The following is a 26,806-nucleotide window of genomic DNA, read 5'->3' as shown; positions in this document are numbered from 1 at the left end:
TTAAAGGAAGTATTTTACTTTTATTAAAAAACACTAAACCCAGAAATATTGGAAATACAATAAAAATTCAGCTGGAATGAACTGTGACAAACCTTTCACCATTTGATGGCTGCTGGGTGCCCATTGTCTTTGGTAGCTTCACAGCAGGGAAGAGAACATACTTGCACATTTCAAAGGAACAATGTATCCAGAATAACTCCATATTTTTGTTTACAAGCTTAGCAGTAAGGCCAATGACTAAGAAAACTTTGGGACTGAGCTACTATTTTCTTGCTAAAGCTGGTATCTCAAAGACTAAATTTGGGCAAAACCAAAAATCTAGACTAGCCATTTATCTGCACAGATCACTTTCAATGTCTGTCACTCTGGCATTCATCACACCCAGTCCACAGGTTAAAACTTTTATATCACTTCAAGGGATCCCTGTCCCCATCAGCAGTCAGTAAGAAAGAAGACAAAATGCAGCTTGATCACTCTTGTTAGTCTGGCTAACGACCAAATGCAGAAACATTTCTGCTGCTTCTTTAGGTAAGGTTAACAAGGTGAACTTGTTATTGTATATTGTCTTTGAAAGTTAAATTAAGAAACAGCTTTATGGCTGTAATATCTACCTCTGTAGCATAGAAGACAAGTGCTTGCATATGAACATTGTTTGCACAAAGCAATTAATGTATATAAACAAATAAAGAGATAATTTATTTTTAAGGAAAGAACTACCATAATAAAGTCAGAGCAGGCAACAATATAATTGTCTTTGCTAGGTAATGACACTGGACTCACAATATCACGTAATTTTTAATTATTTTTTTTCTTAATACAGGAAGTATTTGATTCTAAAGTTACTCCATGGAACTGGAAAGATCAGGCACATATATTCAATTTTTATATGAATTCAATTTTTATATTTTTATATTCATATTGTTAGATAAACAGCATCAGATATGGATTTTTTTTCAAAACAACTGAATGTTCCATACATTCAGTAAGAACAGACATCAGCTCAGGCTGGCTGACAACTGGGACACTTATTCATAGGCCAATATGTGAGGCAAGTATCTAGTCTCAATCAGACAAGGTTAGAACATGGGAAAACTGAACAAACAGGAATTTAAAGAAACGTCATAAACAGATTTTACACGACTTTCCTAACAAATGCCTTGACTGACACATTTTTCAGACCTGACTTCCCATCTAGCCTTTCAATCTTTTACTAAAATATATCTCAGTGAAGCTTTTCTGCAAAAAGCATTTAACAAAATGTGTTTAACAAAACTTCTCATTTACCAATTACATTCCAACAAACCTGCAGGGAACAGCACACATGCTGTTTTATTACTAAGCATAAAAGTCAATGTTCTCAAAACCAGTGTAGCTTACGTAAGGTAAGGCATCTTCACAGCACAGCTCTCAAAAGAAGCAATTCCTTAACCACAGTAACAAGTGTCTACAAAGAAAAATCTCCCTAAAAATAATTTCAATATAGCCAGTTAGAAACAGACTAACCATGCAATGTTCAACAGAGAAGAAAACTTCTCACTTATACCAATATGTCAATTCCTCAATTGCCTATTAAAAAATTTAGGCAATTGCACTTGTTACTGGAAAACTTGCAGGAACAGTCTTGCTTGCTGGTGTCAATCTTAAGCATCAACGGTTTATTGAGGTTTTTGTTGTAGCAGGGTTGTTTGGTTCTTAAGGAAATTAGGGACCTAAATAAGTCAGTAGTTTGTTCCATACCAGCTATTTACCTTTTTGGTGCTTACATAAAGCACCAAACTGACTATAATATATTCCTTGGTTTCTTCCAACCATACAAACTCAACACAGACTTTACCCTCTGAATCTGCATAGTCCGCAGTATAGCTATGACCCATGTAGTCATAAAGGCCTGATGACTCAGTAGACAATTCCATGTGGACTGGAGCACTAAAACACCAGAAGGGCTTTCCAGTTTCATCCAAGAGAGTCAGATCCATCACAAAGCAGTCCTACAAACACAAGCAGAAGAGATTATTTCCCTATGTCATGGCACAGTAAATAGATCTGTCCCTGATTTTAGAAGACGTACCAATGGTTCAGAGAGTTTTGGACGGAGGCCAAAACCTCAAAATAAAATTGATAGTGCTTCACTGACCTACTGCAACAATACTTACTTAGAGGTTTCCTACACAAATCGAAACTGCAACCTACACACATCAAACACTGTGCTACAGAAGGTACCACTGCCAAACCAAAACAGACATTACTTCTTGAATATTTTTAAGCCCTTAACATCAGTTTTTCTCAACTATTAGTTACTTTACCATTCAAATAATGATAGTCCCTTCAATATGAGAAAGCAACCTAAGTTTAAAGTCAGCTGCTAAACTTGTGTGAATGCAGCAATGTTTGCAAAGACACTCAGGGACCACCCAAGGCAGTGCACATACAATTACCCTTCCAAGCCAGCTGTATACAGTACTCTTTGAAAGGCTCACAGCTTCAGGTCCCAAAAAGGTAATATTAATAATCTTTATGTAATTCCCCCTCTTACAAATTCTTGAAAATATTTATTTTTCAAGATTACACAACTATATAATTTAAAAATGTTAATGCCAATTCCTTGGTCTTTGCAAACTGATAGTTTCACATACCCCTTGGAAGCACAGGAGAAATGTGTCATTGTTAGTATCAGCTGTTTGTTATTCTCATGAGTTCTGAATCATTAAATGAATCAAATTATCTTAATTATGTTGTATCCGTGCTCCAAAAGCATAAACAAACCAACACCACATACTCCATGCCAAAAAAATTCATTTGGAATGCTTTATTTCTCTGTACCACATAGCTGTGCTTCTGTTGCTCTAACATTGCTTTCACCATTACTTTACTTCAATCAAACAACAGAAGGGCAGATGGCACAAACATGAGGTAATATGATACACACAGTTTCCCTAAGCTTTTTATTGTAGACTATGCTGAAAATACAAAATTCAAATCGAGCCTAATGATGGTGTAATAAACTTATATTAGCCACAGAATCACTGGAAACAAGAAAGAATCACTATTTTCTGGTCTGACATCTTGCATATAAAAGGCCAATTATGAAAACTAAAGTGGGGTGGTGTTGGGTGGTGGGATGGTGGGGTCTTCCCATGCATTTCTGTCCTGGTTCTGGTCAGGATCAGGTTAATTTTTGCAGTAGCCAGGAGGGAGCATGGCTAAGATGCTGGTTGCTCTATACCACCTCACCTCATTTCCAGGGGCAAGGAAAGGGGTTTCTTCTCCTTAGGGGTATTGCACCATGGTCAGGTTGCATTCCATGGTGAGCATTTGAACATGAATCACTCCCCTCTCTTGTACATTCTTGTTACTAATAGCTGCTGCTACTCTCCATTGTCTTATCTCATTGCTGCTTCCAGTAAACTGCTCTTATCTCAACCTTGATCTTTACTTTTTGTGCCTCCAGCTCTCCTCTCCAGCTCAACACAGGGGAGAGGAAAGAGAAAGCAAGCCAGTGGAGTGTGATTTGGAGTGGTTACAGTGAGAATACTAAACTGGAGAATATCATTCCTAAGCCATGACAATTTCCAACAATCTGTATTTCAGCAATTAATTTTTTATTAAAAAACCCAAAAGTGCCAAGAAAGTTTTTGGGTTTTTTGCTTTTCCTTAGAGTATTAACCAAAATTCAAATAAATTCAAAGTAATGGAATGTCCTACTTCTGTGGCTGATGTTACCTGGCCTTCACATGCTTTAAGAATTTTAGAGACTTATGGCAAAATCCACACTGAATTCAACCCACAGCTATATGCTGACATGTTCCATCTGTCATCACAAAATGAGGTTTAAAAAAATACTGTATTCTTTATTTTGTCCTAGAAACAAATATTAAATATAATTTATGCTGTAAGCACATAGGAGAAAGATTAAAATTTTAAAAAAAGACTACAGTCATAGCTCTCTGTTTCCTCTGACAGATAACTTCTGAAATTCTTATGTACTACTCAGGATTTTTTTCATGAAAAAAAAAGATTCTGCCAAGCAACTGTTAATCCTATAGAATTGCAGAATTATTTGGGTTAGAAGGGACCTCTATAAGTCATCTAATTCCAACTCCCCTGCCTCACCATGCTCAGCATGGAGAAAGAATTTTTTTAGCTTATTTTTCCCAATGTCCAGTTTAAATCTACCCTCTTTCAGTTTAAAAACAATGTCCCTTGTTTTATCATTACATGCCTTGGTAAAAAAGTCTCATCTCATCAAACAGTATTCCATTCCACATTTATATAGGATTGACAGAAACAACAGTTATATTACTTCTGAGGGTTTTTTTCAAAAGAAGAGCTGAAATTGAAATCAAATGTTGAACTAGATGATTTTTCAGTAGTGCTTAAATTATATTCATCAGAATTTTCACAACTTCTGAAACATTCACGCTTATAAAGTACATTTAAAAATATGTGCCTTCACCACTATTGCAAAAGCTACAGAACTACTCTGAAACTTTGTTTGAAATAATTCTTTTAGGAATTTTATCCAATAGAATGTGTGAGCATTCCTCTAAAAAATAAAAAGTTAATCCAGCTGAGTGATGCACCTGACTGGAGCTAGGTGCTGACGGTGTGGATGTGGACTGTAGTTTCCTGTGTCCACTATCATTTTAACATTCCCCAGCAGTTCCTAACTTTCACTGCACATGCAGCACAGAACTGCAGAGTATTTCCCCAGAGGTTCAAGGCTTATTGCTCGCAAAAAACCCTAAATCAACCAACCAAAAAAGCAAACTAAAATAAACAAAAAACACAAAACAAAAAATAACACTTTCACACCAAATTAAAAAAAAAATCCTCACAAAAAGTACATCTGCAGTACATTTTTTTGTCCAGCATTTGCAAGTAGGCTGGTCAGTCACAGCATCTTTGCTGAGAGGAAAGCACTGGGGTAATTACACATGGATAATGGGTCTATCATGCAATCCAGACTCTATATGTGAGAAAGGAGAAAATTCTTTTCCTCAAAATTCACTTTTTTTGAATATTGGAATAGAGGTTTTGTCCAGTTACAGACAGCTTCTACAAATCAAAAGACTGTTTAAAAATTAGCCTGTTTAGGATGCACAAACATTATTCTGTTTTGAGGTAAGCATTTCCAGAAACAAAAAAATACTTCTGACCTTTACATTGCCTTTAAACACATCTGTTTCCCAGCATATGCCAAGTGTCCCAATAATAGGCAAGTGCTTCCTATTATCCTTTAAGTTTACAACTCTCAGCTTCAGGTATCCATTTTCAATGTCACCTGAAAATATAAACAATATACAACATTACAGCAGTATAAATCCAATTCAGCCCAAGTACACTGTAAATGTTCTCTTATCTTCTTTCCATGTCTTTTTCTTCCCACTCACCAATAAGAAACCCTGGCATACACCAACAGCTAAATATCAAGCACTTTAAAGAGGAATTAAGTTAATTCTGTGATCCACAGTAGAAACTGCAGATGAAAAATTATTTTGTATTTTTTAGTATAAAAATAGGAACGCCACCTAAAGAACTTACACAAGGATGCAAGGAGTAAATTTCACATTCAGCATTTCAATGTCATGCCACCAGTGCCTCCCTCACTTCCCATTCTCCAGGAGTCAAGCTCAACACTAACACACAAAATAAAACAATGGATACCTCCCCAATCTTTTTTTTTTCAAGTTATTTAAATCTCTCAGCTCTGACTGGAAACTCAAAATAACCCAATACAAAGAGTACACAGACAACTGTTCTTCCTTAGAAAGGATGATGCATCATTTAAATTGACATGAGGTATGATTTTATTTGAATCAAGTTTTTAAATTATGGATTTTTTCATTTTTAAATAGCTTTCCAAGGCCCCTGGGGGGGTTTTGGCAGAATTACTATGATTTGTAATTTTTTTATTACTACATATAACCATATTTCTTGGAATCTCTTCCTCTCCTCTCAAAAGCGATTGGCATTTTAAATTTTTTTCCTTTGCTATCAAAGAAGGAAAGTTAACCAGGGAATCCAACAGTCTAATTATAACTTGGGATACATCATAGTGAAAATGATCTGACTACAAAGAAAAGTGAAAGTAAAAGCATCACATCATGACACAAGCAGATTTCTTGATAGGACATCCCTTAAACAAGTTTCCTTGAACAAGAGATACTCTCTCTCAAAAGAGCAGAACTAAAGCACTAGAGACCTCAGTACAAAGAAAAAAGTATTTTCTTGCAGGAGACAGATACCAAGGCAGAGAAGTATTCCCAGGAACATAAAGCTTGTCAGGATCCAGTAGCAGGTCCTGATTGGTAAGGTAACAAGTGAAGGGGCTTGCAGAGATTTAAGATGCAAATGACAGAAGTGAAAAAAGGCAGAAGTGTTTTGCCTGTGATTCTCCTTCAATCAAGCCCAAGTAGCAGAATGAGGCTACAGACAGAAGAAGCAACATTAGAAAGGCTGGCTGTGAGTTCAGTGGCTGCATCCAGCATGCAGTGGCAGCAAAACCTCTGCTTGGTGGCTACTTGAAGCAGATAGTTGGAGGCAGTGATGGAGAAAGCAAGCCCGCACATTAACACAGAAGCCAAAAACTCCTCTGAATTGGTACTGCAGAGCCAAGCAACTCCCAAGATACAGCTGGCCACAAACCAATGCTGGAAAGGCATCACTCACCAGTGGGGAGTGCAAAGAATACTTATTCTGGAAAGGAAGCAGCCCAGCACATGACAGAGAACAACAGCTGCAGGTTTTTCACTGTTTGGAATAGGAGTGTGAATACAGTGAAACCAACACGACTGCCCAGGAATTTTTTTGTAGGAAATGCTTTGTGTAGTTGAAGAAAAATGCAATCCTCCAAACTGTGATACCCATGGTCCTTGCAGTGAAGTGCAAAAGAAATCAGTGAGAAAAATGTAAGCAGAATTCATTTCCAGGATCCAGCTCAAAGTAGAAAAAGGCCGTAAATTGACACTTGTCCAAATGGTTCAGCTCCAACACCTCACTAAATCAAATTCAATGACAAAATTTCATTCAAGGTAAAAATATCTTATTGAAATAGTTTACTGACTAACCACTGAAAGCCCACATTTAAGGTTGAGCTTTTATACAAGAGGCTTGAAAACATCAGTCAACAAGCATTTTTTCCAAAAGGACTACTTGATTATGCATAATTCCAATCTGAATAGAAGTGGCTATTTCTCTTATTCAGATAAAACGAAGTTTGAATGGAATAAAAATGCATTGAAAAAAAAACCCATTCTTTTGCTAATAAATTAATGAAGCCCAGGACATCACTACTATTGCATGGCATTAATACACCATTGCTAGATAGATCATCTGGCTATGATGTGCTGCAGTTACTTCTTAACTTTAGCCAGAATGGAAATAGGCAATGGATCAGGAATCTGAAGGCTAATTATTCATGGGTTGGTTAATCCAGGTTTGATATATGGGTTTTTTTCATCTAAAAGCTCCATTGCAGTCCTCACCTTCAGGAGGAAGGAAATGCCTGCCTAGAAAGAAGCAAGAAACTGACGGCTAAGTACTGAAATCTCCCCTTCCTCACCCCAGTTAGATGAGAAAATGAAATTAAAAGGCAGAACAAGCTATGTTAAACATACAAAGAGAAACATAAAGGAAGCAAATTGGACAGGGCTTTCTTCAGCCTGAGCCAGACTTTCTTTCATTGTCCCCTTATAAAATCTCTAGTCCTTGATTCATGCAAGACACACATAGCAATTGCAAGCAAAGCAGCAGAGTAAGTTATAGGAAACAAATACTTCCAATTAAAGGTAATACCAACAAAGAGAACATATACCATGTAGACAAACCTCAGGGGAAAGAAACAAATAGACCAACAGTTCCAAAGCACTTATTTTAGCTAAAAGCCAAGGAAGTTTGTTTTGCTAACCAAGCCTTTGTTGCAAGTTGTCATTTGTTTGGTATTTTCAGAGGAAAAGCTGTGCTTAGCACTAATTTGGGTGCCAACAACCAGCCCCTTACCAAATTGAAATGGTTATTTAAACTTGCAAATCAATCTTCAAGGTCAAGCAAAACATTTCAAATGCCTGATATGAAATTTTACAAACAAATCCTAAAGTTTCTCTAAGTACACAAAAATCAACCCTTACATTTTGCAAGCATAACACATCAGTTTACATCAACAAGAAATGACATTGAAAAGCAAAAGCTTAAACTACCATGTGGCTACGAAGCTGTGCTTAAAAAGTTGAAAACCTAGGCAAATACATTTCAAAAATATTTATTAAGAAGCTGGATTCATGGCTTCTGGGAGTCGTATGAAAAGCCTGCCATAACTTCCTGAAAACAAGGAAAGTTTTCTAAATATTTTCAATTCAGTCACAAAGTATTTAACATATTCACCCTACAGTACCTGTCAATGAGACCATATTACTAATTCTGTTTACATGAAAGGGAGCATAAAATAAAATGCTAAACCCCAATAAAAACAGTGGCAAAACAGCTAGTTACTGCAATGCAAGTATAATAACTGAAAAAAAAATCTGTAGCCATATACATTCCATCTGCTTGGTCCAATGAAGTGTGACATAACCTTTTTTAATTTAATATTAAGAATTCTGCAAAATTAATTGAAAATGGAGTAGCAAAATGAAGCACAATATCAATATATACTAACAAAAAGCAGACAAAAATTAATCTTGAGCAAATAAATCAGTTATTCTGCAAAATACAAATGGGCATTCTCTGGTAACCTAGGAATGCCTAAAGCTTCCTAGTGAAAACCAATAAATAAATAAAACAGAAATAGCTGACAACTGGTATGTGCCTCAAGTTGTGGAAACTGCCATGGGTATGCTGCATCTATAATTTAAAATAAAACTGGACTGGGTAGAGAATTTTCAGAAATAGCAAGACTTCTCAGTATGTTGCAGGACTTCCATGCCTCACCCAGAGGATGGGACAAAGTCTATTACTAGAACGGACCCTAAAAACAAAACACAAACCATCCAACACAACCAGTTTGGATAAACCTGCCCACATTCAGCAACAACATGTTTCCCAGAATGAGAAAAATGAATAACAAATCACAATGAAAAATGTGACAGCTATCAGCCATATGCTGCCTCACTACACCTTTTTGGAGGAAGTCAAGCATTTTCCAAAAGGAATTATTGTGTAAGCGCATGGAAGGGATTAGATGACAAATGAACTTATTGTCTGCAGAACCATGGCTTCAGCTGTCTGATGTCCTTTGAGACCAGAATCTGGTGGCTGTCACACTGCTGAAGGTCACAAAACCAAAGCAATTCAGAAAACACTTGTGAACATAAAACAGATTCTGTAACTTGCAAAGTGAGATGGCATCACAACTGTAGCTCATGGACATTTGCTTCAACTTGCATAAACATCAGCTTAATCTCTTGTGGAAGTAGCATCTAAGCAGCAAGAAAGTGATACCAAAAGAGGAAGTATGCCACATAATACTTTTTCTTGTGCAACTGTATTGCTAGAATCATAACATTTTCACTGTAGAAAACTAAACCTGATATTCAGCTAAACAAGAAAAACAAACAAAATCCCAAAAACCCAACCCTCTGGCCAATTTTGAGAACATAAAGAGGACTCTTGTACTACACAACACTTCAGGTAAGTTTTCTTGCTACATGCATAGATTTTCACTGAAGTTTTATCCTTAGAAGTATTCCTTTAATCTAAGCTTGGCGCTCTTCTAGAATCTGAAAACATGTATATTTTAGGTTCAAGGACTACAACGCTCCACACTGCACAAGGCTGCAGTCTAAATGACAGTTCTTGGAATCACCAAATACCAAACCAAATCTCGGGGAAATGCTGCAGCCCTGTAAAAGAACTCAGGCCTGACAACAGCGCCCTCTGCTGACAAAAAAACAACATGTTCTGAAATCCGCACCGCTCAGGAGCGCCGGGATCAAAAAAATATACAGGGGAGTAATAATTAATTTACTTAAGTCTAAATTAAATTAAAGACAGTGTTTAATTCTAATATTTTAATCTGTCTCTGCTTACAGAAAGACAGCTGTGTAGCTTAGGAAGTTATGCTGAAGTTACGTCAAAAGAGAGATCACCCATGTATTTTTTAGAACCACAGTACAATTATGAATTTGGGCTGTATGAGAACAATACGGATGGTCAATCATGACTCATGGAAAGAAGTGCTGAGAACAGAATGAAGCAGCAGAAGAAGAGTGAAATTGTTTTGCACACAATGAAAGGATGTTAAAACAGGCAAGCTTAATTTCACCGAAATAAAAACTCTAAATCTTAAAGTTCACAGTAACTTCTACAAATGTATCTATTTATTTAATCTGTCTGTGAACCCAAAGTATACTCGAGGACAATTCTCCAGAAACAAGATTCTAACACGTATGAGAACAAACTACCTCCCCTTTATAAAATACTTGTGAAAGAAACATCAACCTGCACCAAGAAGTGTGCCAGCGCATTATTAATGTAACATAGAACTAAAAGAAAAGACCCTGAAAATCTGCAGAATTTGTGTGCCAGGCCTGACAGTGTCAATGTCACAGCAGGCAGGCTTCTTACAGAGCCGGCTTAGGATGCCACGCAAAGCACCATGCAGATATAAAGAAACCACACCACAAACAGAAAGATAGCTTACTCTTAAAATTCCATTTCAGTTTCACCCCTTAAAACAGAGAAAATGGATATAAGAAGGAAAGATGTAACAGCAGGGATCATTTTTAAAACAGACATTATTGTTCCATCAATTTTACGTTTTCTGCAGAAGAGGCACTTGAAGGATCCACACAGGTACATGCAGTTTCTGCCATGCAGATCAAGATGCAGGCTGTAGTCATGCAGTCCATACTCTGAGTCAATATCATCCAGTAAAGGTTTATTAGGTGGAGGAGCATATTGACTTGAAAAAAAAAAAAAAAAGAATTCAGCAAGGAGGGGGGGATGACTTAGTAATGATATAACACAAAGGCCTACATTGAGACTGTCATCTTAAGACAGGTCTTAAGTTTCAAAATCAAACATCTCTAGTTCATCAGCTTCTTTTAAGATAATACAGTGTCTAATACTGCTGATCAGCTATTCAGCCTAGCCAAAGGCAGAAAATACAGCAGTCAACTTTAAAAGGTACACCTGTTAAAATTCAAAACATGGACTTGTCTATGAAAAAGAAAAAAAGCATCAGCTTAACTACAAATCTAAAAGTCCACTAGCTCTAGAGATTTCTCTGAAACAGCAAATATTGAAATAATTTTGTCTGTGCCTAACTAAATAACTACTGCACACAAGTGACTTAAAGAGACCACATGCCAGAGGCAACTGAGCAACTTCTGTAGAGGATTCAATTGGGTATTAACAGAGATGGTGTTAAATCTTACATTCTGTGTGAGAAGAGCCACACTAAGTTATAGTGGGCATTTAATACTACTGATAGATACAACAGTATCTGACCAGAAAGCTGAGTGGGAAATAAATTCCCCAAATACTATTCTAAAGCTAAAAAAATCATATTTTTAAACAGCTTACAATGTATAAACCGGTATTGTATTATATTATACACTGCAATATACACATATACAAACACTTCATAGGAAACCCAGCTACTTTCTCAAAAGGATTAAAAGATTAATGCAGGCCCCTCACCAGTTTACCGGAGTGTTCCCCCCTCTTACACAGCCAAAGAACACTTCCCTGCTTCCTGAAATGTCTCTCTCTTTTCTTTGTTTCAGATAGAAAAAGGAAATAAGAAGACTGGTTGTGGAAAGGGAGAAAGTGTGTGCAGTGTACTTCTAACTTTCCCAATACAGCAAGTGCCAGTACACTATAACTAAATCATCTCATTAATAGCATAACAATGGCAAAATTTTAGTATGGAAATGATTCTACAGTTTTTTATTTAGTTACTGTAACTGTTGTTTATATTAAACAAGAATAGTTAATTGCTGCCTAAATATAAACCTCTTACCAGCAGCCAATTTTAACTGTAAAACTCAAAGCTTTATTCAAAAGGTTATCTTTATTACCCACAAAGGAAAACCAAACTTACACAGTAGCAGAACCCAAAATGCTTCTTTCAAGAAGTTGATTATAATGAAGATTCGCCATAACAAAAGCAATTTCATTTTTCTCCTGAAAAGTTAATTAAAGTAGATGTATTTTCATCTGGAAATTCTTTTTTACACAAGGTCCTTCTGAGCATTAAAATTCATAGATAAATGCTGCTGCTTATTACTCTGTCAATTACTATAATAATGTTAGTAATGGCTTGCTTTGACACTTGGACTCCTAAAACCTTTACTGTCTTTTCACAAGAGCACAGAATATATATAAAGATTGCAGCACTTTTGTATTATGGAGAAAGAGAAAGAAGCTAGCTATGCCAAGGCAAAAATTATGAGAGCAATCCAAGAATTGTACTTCCCTAGCTTCTACTTACCACTTTAAAAAAGATACCTAAACAGAATCAAACAGCACTTACTCCCAACTATTGAAGCATCGAGTTTATTTTCATACGTAAGGAACTATTTCCAAAGAGGACTAATATCAGTGAGGAATACAGAATTATTCAACAGAAATTGTGAATATCAAAGTAAAAATTGTGTCTTCACCAGATTATTTACTCCTGGGAAAACATTAAAAACATAACCTCCTATAGTCAAAGAAAACATCTATGTGAAAACTAAATAGAGACAGAGGTACATATTTACTTCAAGAACACAGAATGCTAAGATACCAGGTTTTTTTCTTTAAATGCATTTTTCAAATCCTACATTTACAAACGCCTAAGTCAACAGGAAAAATATTCACTGCCAGAAGTCTATTACTCTCCTGAAATATGGGCAACTACTGTTTTCATCTCTCTGGGTTAGCAGAAAATTACATCCTCTATTAAACTTTTGGCTTTTTAACTACTCCTGTATTTTCATAGTACAAAATTACTGCTATAAAGGATTTAACTAGGGAGATCTATCAATCACATAATTTCTCAGTCTTTCTCCATCCAAATATCAGGAGGCCCACGTAACCTGCCCTTGGTTTCTGTTATGCAGCTATGTGCAAAAAAACAAGATGTGTGGCATTTACAATTATTACACGCTCTGACACTTAACTACCTTATATTACTCTGCCTACACAAAGAATAATAACTGCTGTTGAGAAAAGCAAGCAGGGACAATATACTAGAGTGAGGCCCTGGATTCTTAACAACTATGTGGAATTTGGTTATGATTGAACCATTTCCAGGTGCTGAAAGAGTTCCCTTTCCAAGCATGGATGGGGCCCAATGCATAAGCAAGACCACAGAGTCAACAATACAGGGACACCAATCTACAAAACTTCTGAAGATACAAGAGAAATGGTTGTTCATTCAGCAGAGCTTTTCATAGACTGAAACAACAGGTTTATGCTCATTAGGCAGTCTCAAGTTTTCTAAGAAACTGGTTTTCACTCTTACCCTTAAGTAAGAGTGAAAGAAATAGACAAAAAAAAACCCCTTTTCCTTCAAATAATAATAAAATACTGAAACAAAATGTTTTCTTACCTTCCAAATTCCTACTAACAGTCCAGGACTCAGACTGAAGAGCTGGACAAGCTCATCAGCACCAATCACTACACTATTTTCAGTCAGGTTAGCAAGATGGTATTCAGCAATCAAGGAAAATCTACGAGGTCTTTGAAAAGAAGATAGAGAATATAGCAAAAAGGTTATGTCTTCTTATTCATGGAAAAGTTCAGCCTAATTACATTTTAACTCTGAAGTCTGACCAGCAGCACATGATGAAAATGGTTTTGAAAGCATTTGGCAGGCAGAGTCATAAACTATACATTTGAACAACTACAGTGTACTAGCAGGATCTTAACCCCTAACAAGATAAGAAACAAAAACCACTATATGATCTTCTAAAACACTCTTTAAAAAGAAGAACTTATGTGCTTGCCCAACTTTTCAAAATACAGAATTACTTTACAGTTTGTTTTCAATACTTTATTGATACTAGATGGAATCACAGAACATGTATCACTGTGAAGCAAAATTCAAAGGAAAGGATCAAATTGTATATATAACGAATTAAAAGTCCGTGTTATGGGAAGCCTTCCTTTTTTAGATTTTTTTTCTATATTTTACCTATAATTAAAGCCATTTAGTTCCAAAACACTCTTAAATATAAGTTCATGGACACTCTTATTAACTAATGATGCATTAAAAAAAAAGAGCAGAAAGTAGAGTTTGCATTACCTATTCAGAATGAAGAAAGAAGTCTTTCTAAAATCCTTTTCAGATTTAGGCTTCTATTATATTTAAAACAGTTCCTAGATTTACACTGTTATCACTGTAGTATCGCCTGCAACTACACACTGAACACTGCCTGGGATGGGGCATCCACAATCTCCCTGGACAACGTGTTCCCACCACCCTCACAGTAAAAAATTTCATCCTAATCAACATCAACCCTTTCCATCTTTAAGTCAATCAGGCCTGTCCCCGCACTTATAGTCTTAGCAGTGACATACTGAAATTGGTGAATCTACTACCTTCATCTATAGTCACGATTTGTAAAAACCTGTAACTCTGAAATAATAACATCAACTGCCTGCAAGCTTTCTTTTTAATTTTCTACGTATGAATCACCATCTTGGTAAAACAACTACATTTCCTACATAATTTGACTGCAAGACTTGTTTAGCTAACTTTATGCAAAAGCTTCTCGTGATTTATTTCTATTTTAAGTAAATACTTTTCTTCTGTTTGAGGAACCCAGTGTTTTGTAGGCGAATAATTCTCTCTTTTCAGAGCTCTATGGCTAGGAGCTTTGAGTAAGAAGCATGTAGCTGACACTGCACCTACTATACACATAGGCCCAGATGTGTGCTAAACTCCTTGACAGCAAACAAATACCTCAAATAGACACTTTTCATTTAAATGTATTTTTAGAATATAATGACAAAAACCATTGTGCACATTTAAGTTAAAAAACAAGGGACATGCTGAGGACTGAGTGACTTTATATGAATATTCTGAAGATTGCACGCATAGTTAAACACCAAGTTCTCTAACCTACCAGACAGAAAACAAATTTTAACAAAATCTTTACCTGATTGTAGCCACATAAATACTGATGAACTTTCCAAGCTAAATTTCTCACAAGAAATTCTCCTAAATTTACATTTTTCTTTCATGCTCGTTTGTGTCTGTATCTTAAGATTCAGCTTCCAAGTCAGGGCCTATCAGTCTGCATATCACATGCCAATAGCCACATTAACCTATGAATTAATGTCATAGCTTGCTGGATTATACTATTTCTTGCTAAAAAGCTCTATTAAAGAAGAGAAGAACATAGAAAGAAATACCGCAGGGAGGCTTTCCAATGAAGAGTTAACTTATTGAGTCAAATAAATGTCAGATAGGTCATACAGACAAATTATCAACCAGTTGCACCCAAAAAATCCTCAAAAATCCTATGTTAAAACTCACCCATTCTTGTTGGGAGGTATGCTTTGGTTAGGAAGCAACGGTGTAACTCCAAACAGTTTTAGGGTTGACAGGATGTCTAAGCATGGCCAGTCTGTACCATGCCAAAGTACAGCAACAGATGTGTCCTTAAACGATAGGTTTGGCTTTTCTACTACATGTTCTTTTCCATTTTTGTCCTTTAGAATAATTATCCAACTCAACCCAGAGACTCTGTTATTTAGGAATTGAGAGGGGAGAGGGGTGTTTAAAAACAAAGTGATAAAACTTAAACTACGCTTTCAACTCTATTTTTAAATTTCTACTAGCTGCTACTTATATTCCTCAGTTTCAGTAATTTATAGATTATCATTGCATCTTCCCATTATGATACCAATTTTATTGCTCTAATTCTATACCCCCCAAGTCATTAATATTTTGTACATTGTTCTCAATTAAATCGTTATGACAAGGTATTGCTTACTTTATAGCTTCTTTGTTTTTACATGGAAGACCTGTATAAGGATCTAGAAATTTAACGAGCCGCATTACTCTAGTTTTGAAGGCAGATGTTTGTTTGAAGATGTATTCTTTCTTCCAGTACCCAGGCTTTTTATCCTGTAAAGCAGCACAGCCCAAAGAAACAGTTTCTGTTTGTTTAGACTTCATTTTCCAAATTGCCCATTTTGGGTGCAAGGAGCTGGAATAGAGTTTCAGCCAAATTCCACTGAAAATAAAAACAGAATAAAGAATAAATTTCAAGAGTAGTCACTTCATTTTTTATATGCACACCTCAGCTACCACTGAGCATGGTGTGAGCACAAAAAGTCTTGTCTGTCTTCCCAAAGCTACAGGAGCCAGGATGATAGGTCTCTGATAGCACAGTCATAGTCAGCAAAGTAAGTGAAAACTGATAAAGGTTAAGCAGAAAATTTTGAAAATTCCACCCCAAAACAATGATGCATCCTCCTCGTAGAAAATCAGCTAGTGGAAAAAGTGGTTTCATACTGCCTATTCAACAAAGATAATCTCTACACTTCAAGTTTCTCAGATCCAGCTGAAAGTGGGGTGGAGGAGGACAATTTAGAATCACCAATGTCATGTCAATCCCTTCTGCACTCTCTTTGGAAAAGCCCAGAGAAGACATGACTTTCTGAAGTCAAAGAAATGTGACTGTAATGATGGGTTGATCTCTTTCATGCCAGGAAAACTATGAGGTCACATTTGAGCTTCTCATACCCCAGTATCTCTAGGACAGTTCACAGAATATTGAGTAAAGGAACCTACAAGAATTCAAACAATAACCTGTGAATATTAAATTAAATTTTCTCATTCTGAAGTCCTAGACCCATAGTGTACATAACTGCACTAAAAAAAATTAGCAAGCGCAACAAATTCTTAAGAGATATTTTCTACCACTTATCAGCAAGATTACCTTTACCAGTTCTCACTTATCCTCAGGCAAACTTACACTAGTGAGTATTGTATGGCATCTTCCCCTCTCCTCAAAGCACTCAAGGACTAGATCCATCCCACACTGCCTCCTACCCATCAAAACCATTCTCAATTCATCAGCCGCTGAGAATAAGCCCCCACATGCTGAGAGCTAGGCTCTGCTTATTGATGCAAACCTATTCAGGAATTTTACAAAAACCTTCCAGCCCGCTGTTCTGCAGACATATACAAAATTCCCCACTGCCATTTTTTGAGACAAAAGTGTCTAAAATACACAGATCAATAAGCTACTGTGACTGGTAAATGTGGGCTCACAGTCAACATGAGTTTTAAACCTTCCTTTCACCAAAAGCAGGGTAGGAAGGGTAACATAAAGAACAATCCCATAAATTAAACAAAGTTTTAAGATACTTCTATTTTAAGACCATAAAAGGCAGCCATGTTACCAGGTAACATAAAACATTTCTGATGGAGAAGGGAAATTCTTTTTTAACTGCAAAGCATCTTAGAATTGTCCAGTGATGAAAAAAAAAAAGGAGAGATGTCCTTAACATAACATCATCAGGGGAATTTGAGCTGCGTACATCCAATTGGTCTTCAACAGCCTAAAAGCCAGTAAAATAACCTATAAAACTCTCCTGTTAATGAGAAACCCCTCCCCAGGAGAGACATCCTTTGATGGAGAGAGATATTCTAAATCTTACTGTATGATGCTGGAAATACAGGGCTTAGAACTAGGCATTTCCTGCATTTTGAAGTTGCTAACTCAAGCAATTTAGTTGACTGAAGACAGACTAATGACAAATACCTACCATCCTCATCTTCACTGTCAGTAACATATTGCTTACTCCTTTCCCAAAACAGTGTTGGGCAAGCAAAGAAATTAGTTCAGGAAACTCAAAAATTCAGCTAGGGCAGGGAGACAGAGAAGAAGATGAAAGGGGATTTGGAATCACAAGTGTTTAGGAAGGCATCACTGTCCCTTTATCCTCAATTTTTGAAGAATTCAGGACAGATAAATCAAAAAGGCATCCAACAGGGAAGCACAAGTTTGCCTCTTTCACAACAGAATATATGCCCTTTTTGCCTCAAATTATTAATACTCATCTCAAAGCCTCTTATTGGACATTACTACAACAAGCCTTTAACTCAAATGCCAGAATCAGGCCCATCATCAGCCATCCCTTGACCACAATGCCAAAAAGATCCTGTGCTCTCACTTCCTCTCATACAAGCACGTTCTGCTGGTGATCAGAATCCTCAAGTTTTCACAGGCAGACCGTATATGTGAACTTCCCACACTACATGATAGGAAGGCTGGAATACCCCATGCTGGGGCACGGAGGGTGCAGAAATGGGGAGGCCATAAACATCTCCTTGTCTTCAACAGTTATATTGGAGAAGAGCCAAGAACTGCTCAAGCACACTCATTATATGAACAGCCAAAAGACAAATCACTGCATTAGGCAGCACAGACATACCACAATGAAAGACTGATGGTCCTGTTGCATCAAGGACAGCAGAAATATCCTAAAATATCAGTCTAAAAACCAAGGTCAGATTTGTCACAGAAATATGCAGGGACTTCAGTTAAAACTTCTGTTCACACACTGCAAGACTCAGGGTCTTAAGAAGGTCCATTAAAATCCATCAGGAAGAAATGACCTGGTCCCACTGAACCAGTCAGGCTCCTAGATAAGGGAAAGTAACTCTTCCCCAAGTCCCATTTGTCCACATACACTAATCTCTGTTGAGATTAGAAAATGGAAACAGAGATCGTCGAGATGGAGACAGATGAATCATCTTCCCGTGGACAGCCACAGTGATTTTATCCTGCCTTACCACCCTGAAGTGGAAAAGACATGCCAAGAGTGGTAATTTGTGTCAACTATGCAATTTTTATCTACCCTTACCTGCTGACAGCCTCCAAACCTAAATCTGGATTACAGATCTTCCCTTTAAATTCACCAGTTCTAAAGTTATCAATGCCAAGGTAAACCAATTAAGTCACCGTACAAGTTTCAATAAATAAGGGAGAAATAAGAGTCATACCAGATACAGCAACTTCCTAGAGAGGAAGACATTTTCTCATTCAAACAACACTAATGCAGTACAATCCTAGAAAGAAAAGGATGCCCAGATCCTAGTTACCACATACCAACCTGGATGCCTCCTCTTAACCTTTTCACAAAATTATCATCATATTGGCAGGAGCAATTTATGAACTCGGTATAAGCAATCCTTATTAAAAAAAGTTTCTGTATTTATCTTTATCTCGTTTGTTCTCATTTAGAAATCACCAAAACTTCACAAACAGAGCAAGAGATAAAAACCACTAGTGGATAACTTGATTGAATCAATCCCTCTGCAAAAACCTGATGAAAGAATTAAATAGGACTTCAAAATTGTGAAAGCTATGACAATTTCATAAAGCTGCTGGAGACACACCATTAAGGATCACCTGAACTGAGAAGTTTGTGCAGGTCCATGTGAATACAAACAGAAATTTTAAAACAGAAAAAAAAAGTCGTAACAGCAACACTTCAAAGCACTGGATTTAGTTTTTGCCTCATAATTCCCATTAAACAACAGGACCTGCACAGCTAGAATTCCATGCAACACATGCTGTGGGCTATACGGGGCAATTTCAGCAGAGTAACTGCCCATAGGTGCATGCATCAGTGCTCTGGCATCAGAGAAACTAAATTAGAAGGACTCATAATTCAGGCAAACACATCTACTGCACAACTGAGGCCTTCCCTCTTCCTTACTTATCATTGGCCAGCTCATAGAAGCGCTTATTCACACAACCAACAGCCAACAGGGACACAGCATCCAAATAGGAAAATATCTTCAGCAGCATTTCTGATGGCATGCTGGAAAATAAAATAAAAATTAATACTGTTAGACATGTCTCCAGAATCCAGAAATGACAATAGCAGAGAAATTCAATTTCAAACCAGACAAAAACAGAAGAGATGAAAACCAGCAGGCTGTAAACAGATGAATCAAAAATCACCTGAAGAATTAAATTGTGAAGTTTGGGTTCTAATTTCACTCTCTGGTATGTGGCATTTGCCTAAAATAATTAATGACAACTAATTCAAGTGGCACAACAATTACATGAAAAGTTACAGGTTTGCACTCTCATTAAACTTTGTTAACTTTAACTATGTTTGCCATGAAACTGCCTTGTTTTGCTTCAGTTTCTTATTGCTTGTACCATGATTTGAACATTTATTCTGTAACCACCAGCATTTGCAAAACTGCAGGTATATTCACTCTGCCTTTTGACTGCGGTGTCAGGTCTCAGGAAGCACCAGGACAGAAATGTCCTAGTCTAACAGCAAGATCATGCTCTACCTCATCATAATCTTCAAACTGTACATGCTAAAAGGTCTTGTGCAGTTTTTATTTTTGTCAACAGAAAGATGTGGATTTCAAAGTAAGAGCCAAGTGATATCCTGAAAAGGTCAACGTCTCTGTGCATCTGGAAGGCTGCCTGAAATGCAGGTGCCAGTCTAAGCATGGCAAGCAGAACATACCCTGGAGATGAGCCAATGTGATTTCTGCATTAACAGACAGGAACCTCATACCATTTGAGCAGGACCTCTTAACTGCACAGAGTTTAAAATACGAGCATTTTATACTCTAATTTCCTTGAGCATTGAGTATGGTCACATCAAAATCATCACTGAAAATAAAAGGTGCTTTGAAAGTCAATACCCCAGCTGTGCCTCTTGTCCTTTTACTACTGGATTATTTGCAACACTTGTTGATTTATAACACTATTTCAGAAGCAGAGAGCTTTAAAGGGTAGCATGATAATGCCAATAACTCAATATTTGTACTCAACTCAGAATCTCAGTTGCATTGACATAGAAGCAACATGCCAAAACTGGCACTATTATTATGTGAAACAACTCATACACTCTAAGCCCAAAGCACTCATTCCAGAGATAATTTAGAAGTGATACTTTGAAAAGCTGCAGATTAGCTAAAATAATACACTTGATCCAGAATGTTCAACTGTATTCTTCTTCCTTTGAAGGAAGCTGAAGGGATTTTTTTTTTCTTTTTTCTCTCACTATTACATCAGTTTGACAGCATTGAGGCACTAGACTGGCCATCCAAGGCAAAACAGAGAAATCAATACACAGGACACTATCAAATGTATAAAACAAGGAAAACTAATTACTTTTTCAGGTAACATAGTCTTAGATTTTTTTTTTTGTGTGTGTGAAAATGTAACTAATTTTCAAAAAGAAAACAGCTCACAATTATATCTAAAGTGCCTTTTCACCAAACAGGAAGAGAAACATTTACCATGTAGCAAATATGCAGCAGCCACTTATTCCTCCCCCCTTATCCCAATCCACCATACTCAGCCTCTCTATGCACTAAGATCCACTTGATGACAACCAACAACCAAGAAAAACAGAAGTTTAATTCTGAACTGGCTTTCATTGAAAGAATAAAATAACAATTTTTATTCTCAAGGAACAACATTGCTCATGACTTGCAAAGGAGTTGCTGAAGCCTTCACACGGCTTGGAAAACATACATATTCCTTATGAACTTAGGAAAGAACACAAAGGAGAACCATGCCAGAAAACATTAGAAGGTGAACACAGGATCCTAAAGTAGGCCAGGAAAGCAAATCTTTTCAACTCAGAGTATCTGACATAAAAATGTCCAATATATGAATATAATTACTGCAAGCAGTCAAAAGACAGCTTACAGAGGGACTTCCACTCTCACTCCTAACATAAAGACATACTCACCTCTCAATGCGCACATTTGGTTTTGGTTTTACGGGAGGTGTCAAGTGCAGACTTTTAATTCCAGCATTTACAGTTTCAGAACATTCCCCAGGCCTGGCAGCAAAGGTCCTTAACCTACTCGTAAGAAGGAAAAACTGTTAAGGGTCACATATCCACAAAATGAAGAAATACACATACTGTGCACACCTAGACACAACATTTCAACCAATGTAGGATGCAGGGAATACATCACATGGCAACCATTATAACTTGAATTACACCCAAGTTAAAATACCTGGCATCAGGAAGATTCTGATTTAAACTCACAGCTGTCAATCCTGTGATCGATCTCTCACAGCAGGCAAAGGGAATAATAGTGTTCCCCCATAACACTTTTGAATCCAGTAGAGATCTATTACCCTTAGACAGCAGCACCAATGCTTGGCCACCACAACCAAGCTCCACTGAGGCCCCTGCAGCAAGTCAAACTCACTGATTAAACTTCTGTTTCACAACATTACTTCAGAGACATTTTTGAGCCACCCAACTCTTCTAAGTTATTAAAAGATACCAGATAAAAAAATACCTTGAAAATTCCTCACAAACTGTGGCAGTTCAAAAAGAATTTGTAGTCTTTCATACTATACATACTATATTATACTCACATAAACAGCAAAAAAGGAGATTTAATCCATGAACCAGAGGGCAGCTAACAAACTCTAAGGGATGTCCAGATGTTAGACAGACAAATTACTGGTTGGTAGAATTGCTTTGTTAAGGTTTAGGGCTTGACATGCTTCACTGATTTCAGACCTAGGGAGAGGTTCACAAAGCTTGGGAAGGATGGCCACTGCTAGTGGACACAAAGAATGCAGAATTTACAGGCCACAAGGATACAAGGAACAACTCCCAGGATAAGGAAGAAACTATTGAGGGCTAGTCAGCAATTGTATTGAATTCAGCTGCAGCTTCCGGAAAGTGCAAGATTGCGATTACTGACCCAAGAAACTCACTGACCCAAAAAAGATAAAGACTAAACATGCAAAGTAATTAGCGTGAGAAGCAAGAGAATCATTATCCAATAGAAGATAGAAAACTAATTAGTAAGAGAATTATGTAACTTGTAGCCAATGACAACTAATTCCTTCCTTAGCTAAAATGTATAAAATGGTAAAACGTCTTGATTGTTGGTGTGCTGGCTGTGTGGATTCGCCACCCAGCATCCCGTTCTGTGCAGAACTGTAAATATATCAAATACCTCACCCCTGTGTCTGGATTAGCCTCTTGCACACCACAGTGAAAAAACCTATTTTGTCAACACTTCCACATCCCAATTTGGATAGAAAAGAAAGGAACTTTGCATATTTCCAACACAAATTCTTACAATCCAACCGCTCATACATTTTTCCAAGTTTTCTGATAGGAAGTACTTCGTAAGCTGCAATTGCAAACAAATACTATCATTAATCCACAGAGAAATATGGAGACAGTTTCAATCTTAAACCAAATCCTTACACTTCATACCCACTGATGCCACCAAGCAGGCAGAGCTCCCCACTCAGTGATTCACTGCATTATTGATGTTTTAAATAGCCAGCAGATTTCCAACACCTGGCCAAACCAGCTCTGGGTTTCTAGGCAACCAATCCATATGGGGGGAGATGGGGGAACAGCTAATTTTAAACTATATGGGTACCAAATAAAATCAAAAGAAATTAACAACTCTGGTCTACATTGTCAACTGGGCTATGTAAAAAAAAAAAAAAAAAAAAAACAAACAAAAAAAAAACCCAAAAAACAAAGGCAATTCAAGACATTTTACTGAGAATTGTTATGAGCTTAACAAAAAGACATGCACATTTCAGCTTGGGTGCCCATCACTGATAGACAAACTAAATTAACAACTACAAAAAAGTAGTCTTACAACCTGGAGATCAAACAAGGGTTTACTCATGTATCATTATCAAGAACTCTTCGATGCTGAGGCACTAACAAACTGCCACTAAAGGGATTTAGAGACACAAGTTGAGTTCAACAGCAGCAGAGCTATCACTTCTGTATGTTCCAGGGCAGCACACCCCAGGCTACTCTGCCCTGAATCCATGCTGAAAGCATGGGCAGCTTGGGCATACTCTATAGGGACCCAACTTCACAGACTCCAGCCACAGGACTAATTCAGATAAGAAGCTGGATTCTGGATTTTAAAACACACTGCCTTGGACAAGCATAATCTGCATAGCCTGTATTCAGTCCTTCCTGCTCATTTAAACTGCCCCCCTTGTCACCATGACATTTTTATGAAAATCCTTTGCTAGGATTTTTTTTTTTCCTGAGAAGCTAGGAAGCTTCAGCTTCTCCATGTTTTGCTGCTTTGGAATGTGATTTGGAGAACTGTTTACCCAGCACGTGAAATTGTTTTTACTTGATGACCAATGACAGCTACCTGTGTCGAGGCTGGGAGCAGTCACAAGATTTTATTATCATTCCTTTCTATTCCTTTCCAGCCTTCTGATGAATCCTTTCTCTCTATTCCTTTAGTATAGTTTTAATATAGCATTTTTAATATAATATATCATAATATAATAAATCAGCCTTCTGAAACATGGACTCAAGATTCTCATCTCTTCCCTCATCCTGGGACCCCTTGAACACAGTCACATCCCATTCTTCACCTCAGGAAGAAATATTTCAAAAAAAAAAAAAATTTTGCCCACACATGTCTTGAAAACTTTAATGTAACAGCTATTGTTTTTGTAAGCTTCAATTAAAAAAAAAAAAGCGGAACTTTTGCATCTTCCAAAACAAAAATATTCTCAAGGTGTGAAGAAACAAACAGCAAACCCAATCCATAAATTACTTTTCAAGTACTGTGTGTGCTAAGATTTTAAATAAGCATTAACAGAATGCTTTTACATTGCATTGACACAGCTTGGGCAGATAAGCCTAAGATAAAAATCAATGACAGCTGTTACACCCCCTCTTTAGAAACTTCTAGAACCACTGAGATCATTTTATGTAAGAAGCACAACAACTTCAATTGCTTTTTCATTAGCTTTCAACCTGTGTGGCTCAGTTTTGTACCAGTATTTTCACTTTCACACCCTATACTTGCAAAGTGCCCTGGTTTTTTTAATGGTCAGCAAATAATTGTCTTTCGAGTAACATTTCAAATAACGTAAGCAAAGTTTTAAGTAGTGATAAAACCTGCCTCCTCCACCTGTTAAAGTGTATCTGGGGATAAACAATAATAACAATAACGTTTTGACATGGGTTGGAAAAAAAAAAGTACAACAAAACAGCGGGTGAAATAAAACTGCTCTGAAACCCAAGGTTGAAAAAATGGGTTAGCAGAAAAAACTGCTTTCTCAACTTTGCCTCTCAGACTGATGCTTTAAAATTTTGAAAGCTGAACCTGTACTGTAAGAATTAAGGTAATGACACCTTCCACAGTGAAACACTCCTATTTATTACAAAGGCCTAATCACCCCGAACACACATAAAGGAGCCATTAAACTAACTTTGTATCATTATAACACCTCATCCAAGGTGAAGGACACACCGAAGTTTCAGCTCCCCTTCCAGGCAGAAAAAAAAAAAAAAAAAAAGTGTTAAACCCAGGCTTCGGTGCACCTGGCAACACCAGCGTTCTCCCGCTGCAAGGTATCCATAGAGCCAGGGGAAGGGAGAGGAGAGCACCATGGCCACAGCTCTCGCCGTGAAGAGTCAAGAGCTGGAAACCGTGGAGCAGGTGAAAGAAGTTTCCCAGAGGAGCAATGGGAGCTAAGGGAAAACAGCAAACCACCCTCCCCGGAAAAGGTGAAGAAGGCCGAGCAGGCAGCCCCGGGCCGGCAGAGCCCCGCTCGGCGCGCCCGCGGTTACCTGCCACGGCCCGTCGCCATGGCCGCTCCGCCGCGGGGCAGCGACGGCCTCGCACCCCCGGCGGGGAGGGGAGGAACAAGTGCTGCCACCTCCCGTGGTGCGCCCTGGGGCGGGGTGCGACGGCGGCAGCCCGGGGGAGGCGGTGCCCGGGAGCGCGGGCTCGGGGAGCGCGGGGCGGGAGCACGGCCGTGCGGGGCGCTCGGGAAGCGTTAACGCCGCGGCGAGCGGCTGTGCTGCAGCCGTGAGCGTCCTGGCGCCTCCGCCGGCCCACGATGAGCTCCGAGCTCTCGGGCACTGTGTTCTCTCGGGTCTCAGAATCACAGAATTAATTGGGTTGTGTGAGATACAAAGCTGTGTTTCGTGTCAGGTACACACAGGCAGCATGTGTGCTTGTGACTGTGATATGTATGGAAACTGATCATAGGACAATTAAAGGATGAATTAAAAAAAAAAAATAACTGGGGGAGTAAAGCATGGAAGAAGGCCTTTGAACTTCTCCTTTGTTTGCAATTAACTTTTATATCATCTGAATTAAAGCTTTAGGGATGTTGCTACTGGACAGGAACTTTTTGCACGTAGCTAAGCATTTCACAGCTTTGCAATAATAACCTTTTGAAGTATAATTTTAGAATATTGCTTGTAGTAAGGAACTTTGAAAATATAAGTTTAGAATATATGTAAAGGAAACGTGCTTATCTCAACACCTTAGCAAAACAGTAAAAAGCAGCTTGAGAAAGGAAGATGAACATCAACCCAAGGATTGATAGCTTCGACCAAGGGAAGCTGAACATCATTGTTATGTGATTTATAGTCTTTGCAATTAAAAGGTGGGCCCACATCTGGAGTCTGGACCACACCAGCTGGAAGACCTCTTTCTTCTTTCAGAAGTCGGACCCCACCATCTGGGAATACTCCTTTCTGGGGTACATCCTGAGAAAAACTAACTCACAATAGTGTATAGAATTGTGACGTAAAAATTGGGAATAGAAACTGCTGAAAAAAGCTTATGTGTGCCCCTATAAATATCTGTACGCTCCAACCATCGTTGTGCAGTTGGAGGGAAAACTTCCCCCACTGTACCCAGTGCTGTTTTGCTCATACTTTACCACATTAATTAATAAATTGATTGCTCCTTGAATATTGGCCTAGTCAAGCTTCTTATTTATAACAGTTGGAAAATACCTCTGAGATTACTTAGTCCAGCGCACGACCAAGCACCACCATGTCAATTAGACTACAGCACTAACTGCCAATTCCAGTTTTTCTT

At 37.8% G+C, this 26,806-nt stretch overlaps 1 protein-coding gene across 3 annotated transcripts; it reads right to left on the bottom strand.

Annotated features, from left to right (window-relative positions):
- Window positions 1-26,016, bottom strand: FBXO15 (F-box protein 15). 3 transcript variants are annotated; one of them, XM_038130064.1, is made up of 11 exons: window positions 25,540-26,016; window positions 25,179-25,235; window positions 21,682-21,795; window positions 19,669-19,773; window positions 15,927-16,169; window positions 15,467-15,676; window positions 13,535-13,664; window positions 12,041-12,123; window positions 10,752-10,897; window positions 5,157-5,281; window positions 1-1,988 (listed from the first exon to the last, which is right to left on the bottom strand). In XM_038130064.1, exons 1-11 carry the CDS (start codon window positions 25,557-25,559, stop codon window positions 1,719-1,721), a joined length of 1,503 nt encoding a protein of 500 aa, XP_037985992.1. In that variant the 5' UTR covers window positions 25,560-26,016; the 3' UTR covers window positions 1-1,718. The 3 variants fall into 3 exon arrangements, with proteins under 3 accessions (XP_037985992.1, XP_037985993.1, XP_037985994.1); XM_038130065.1 differs by lacking the exon at window positions 25,179-25,235; XM_038130066.1 differs by lacking the exons at window positions 19,669-19,773; window positions 21,682-21,795; window positions 25,179-25,235.
- Window positions 26,017-26,806: the final 790 nt, after the last annotated feature.

Source organism: Motacilla alba, chromosome 2 (assembly GCF_015832195.1).
Source record: "Motacilla alba alba isolate MOTALB_02 chromosome 2, Motacilla_alba_V1.0_pri, whole genome shotgun sequence".
Classification (NCBI taxonomy): domain Eukaryota; kingdom Metazoa; phylum Chordata; class Aves; order Passeriformes; family Motacillidae; genus Motacilla; species Motacilla alba.
Note: the sequence above shows the minus strand (reverse complement) of the source record. Positions and strands in the feature narration are given on the sequence as shown.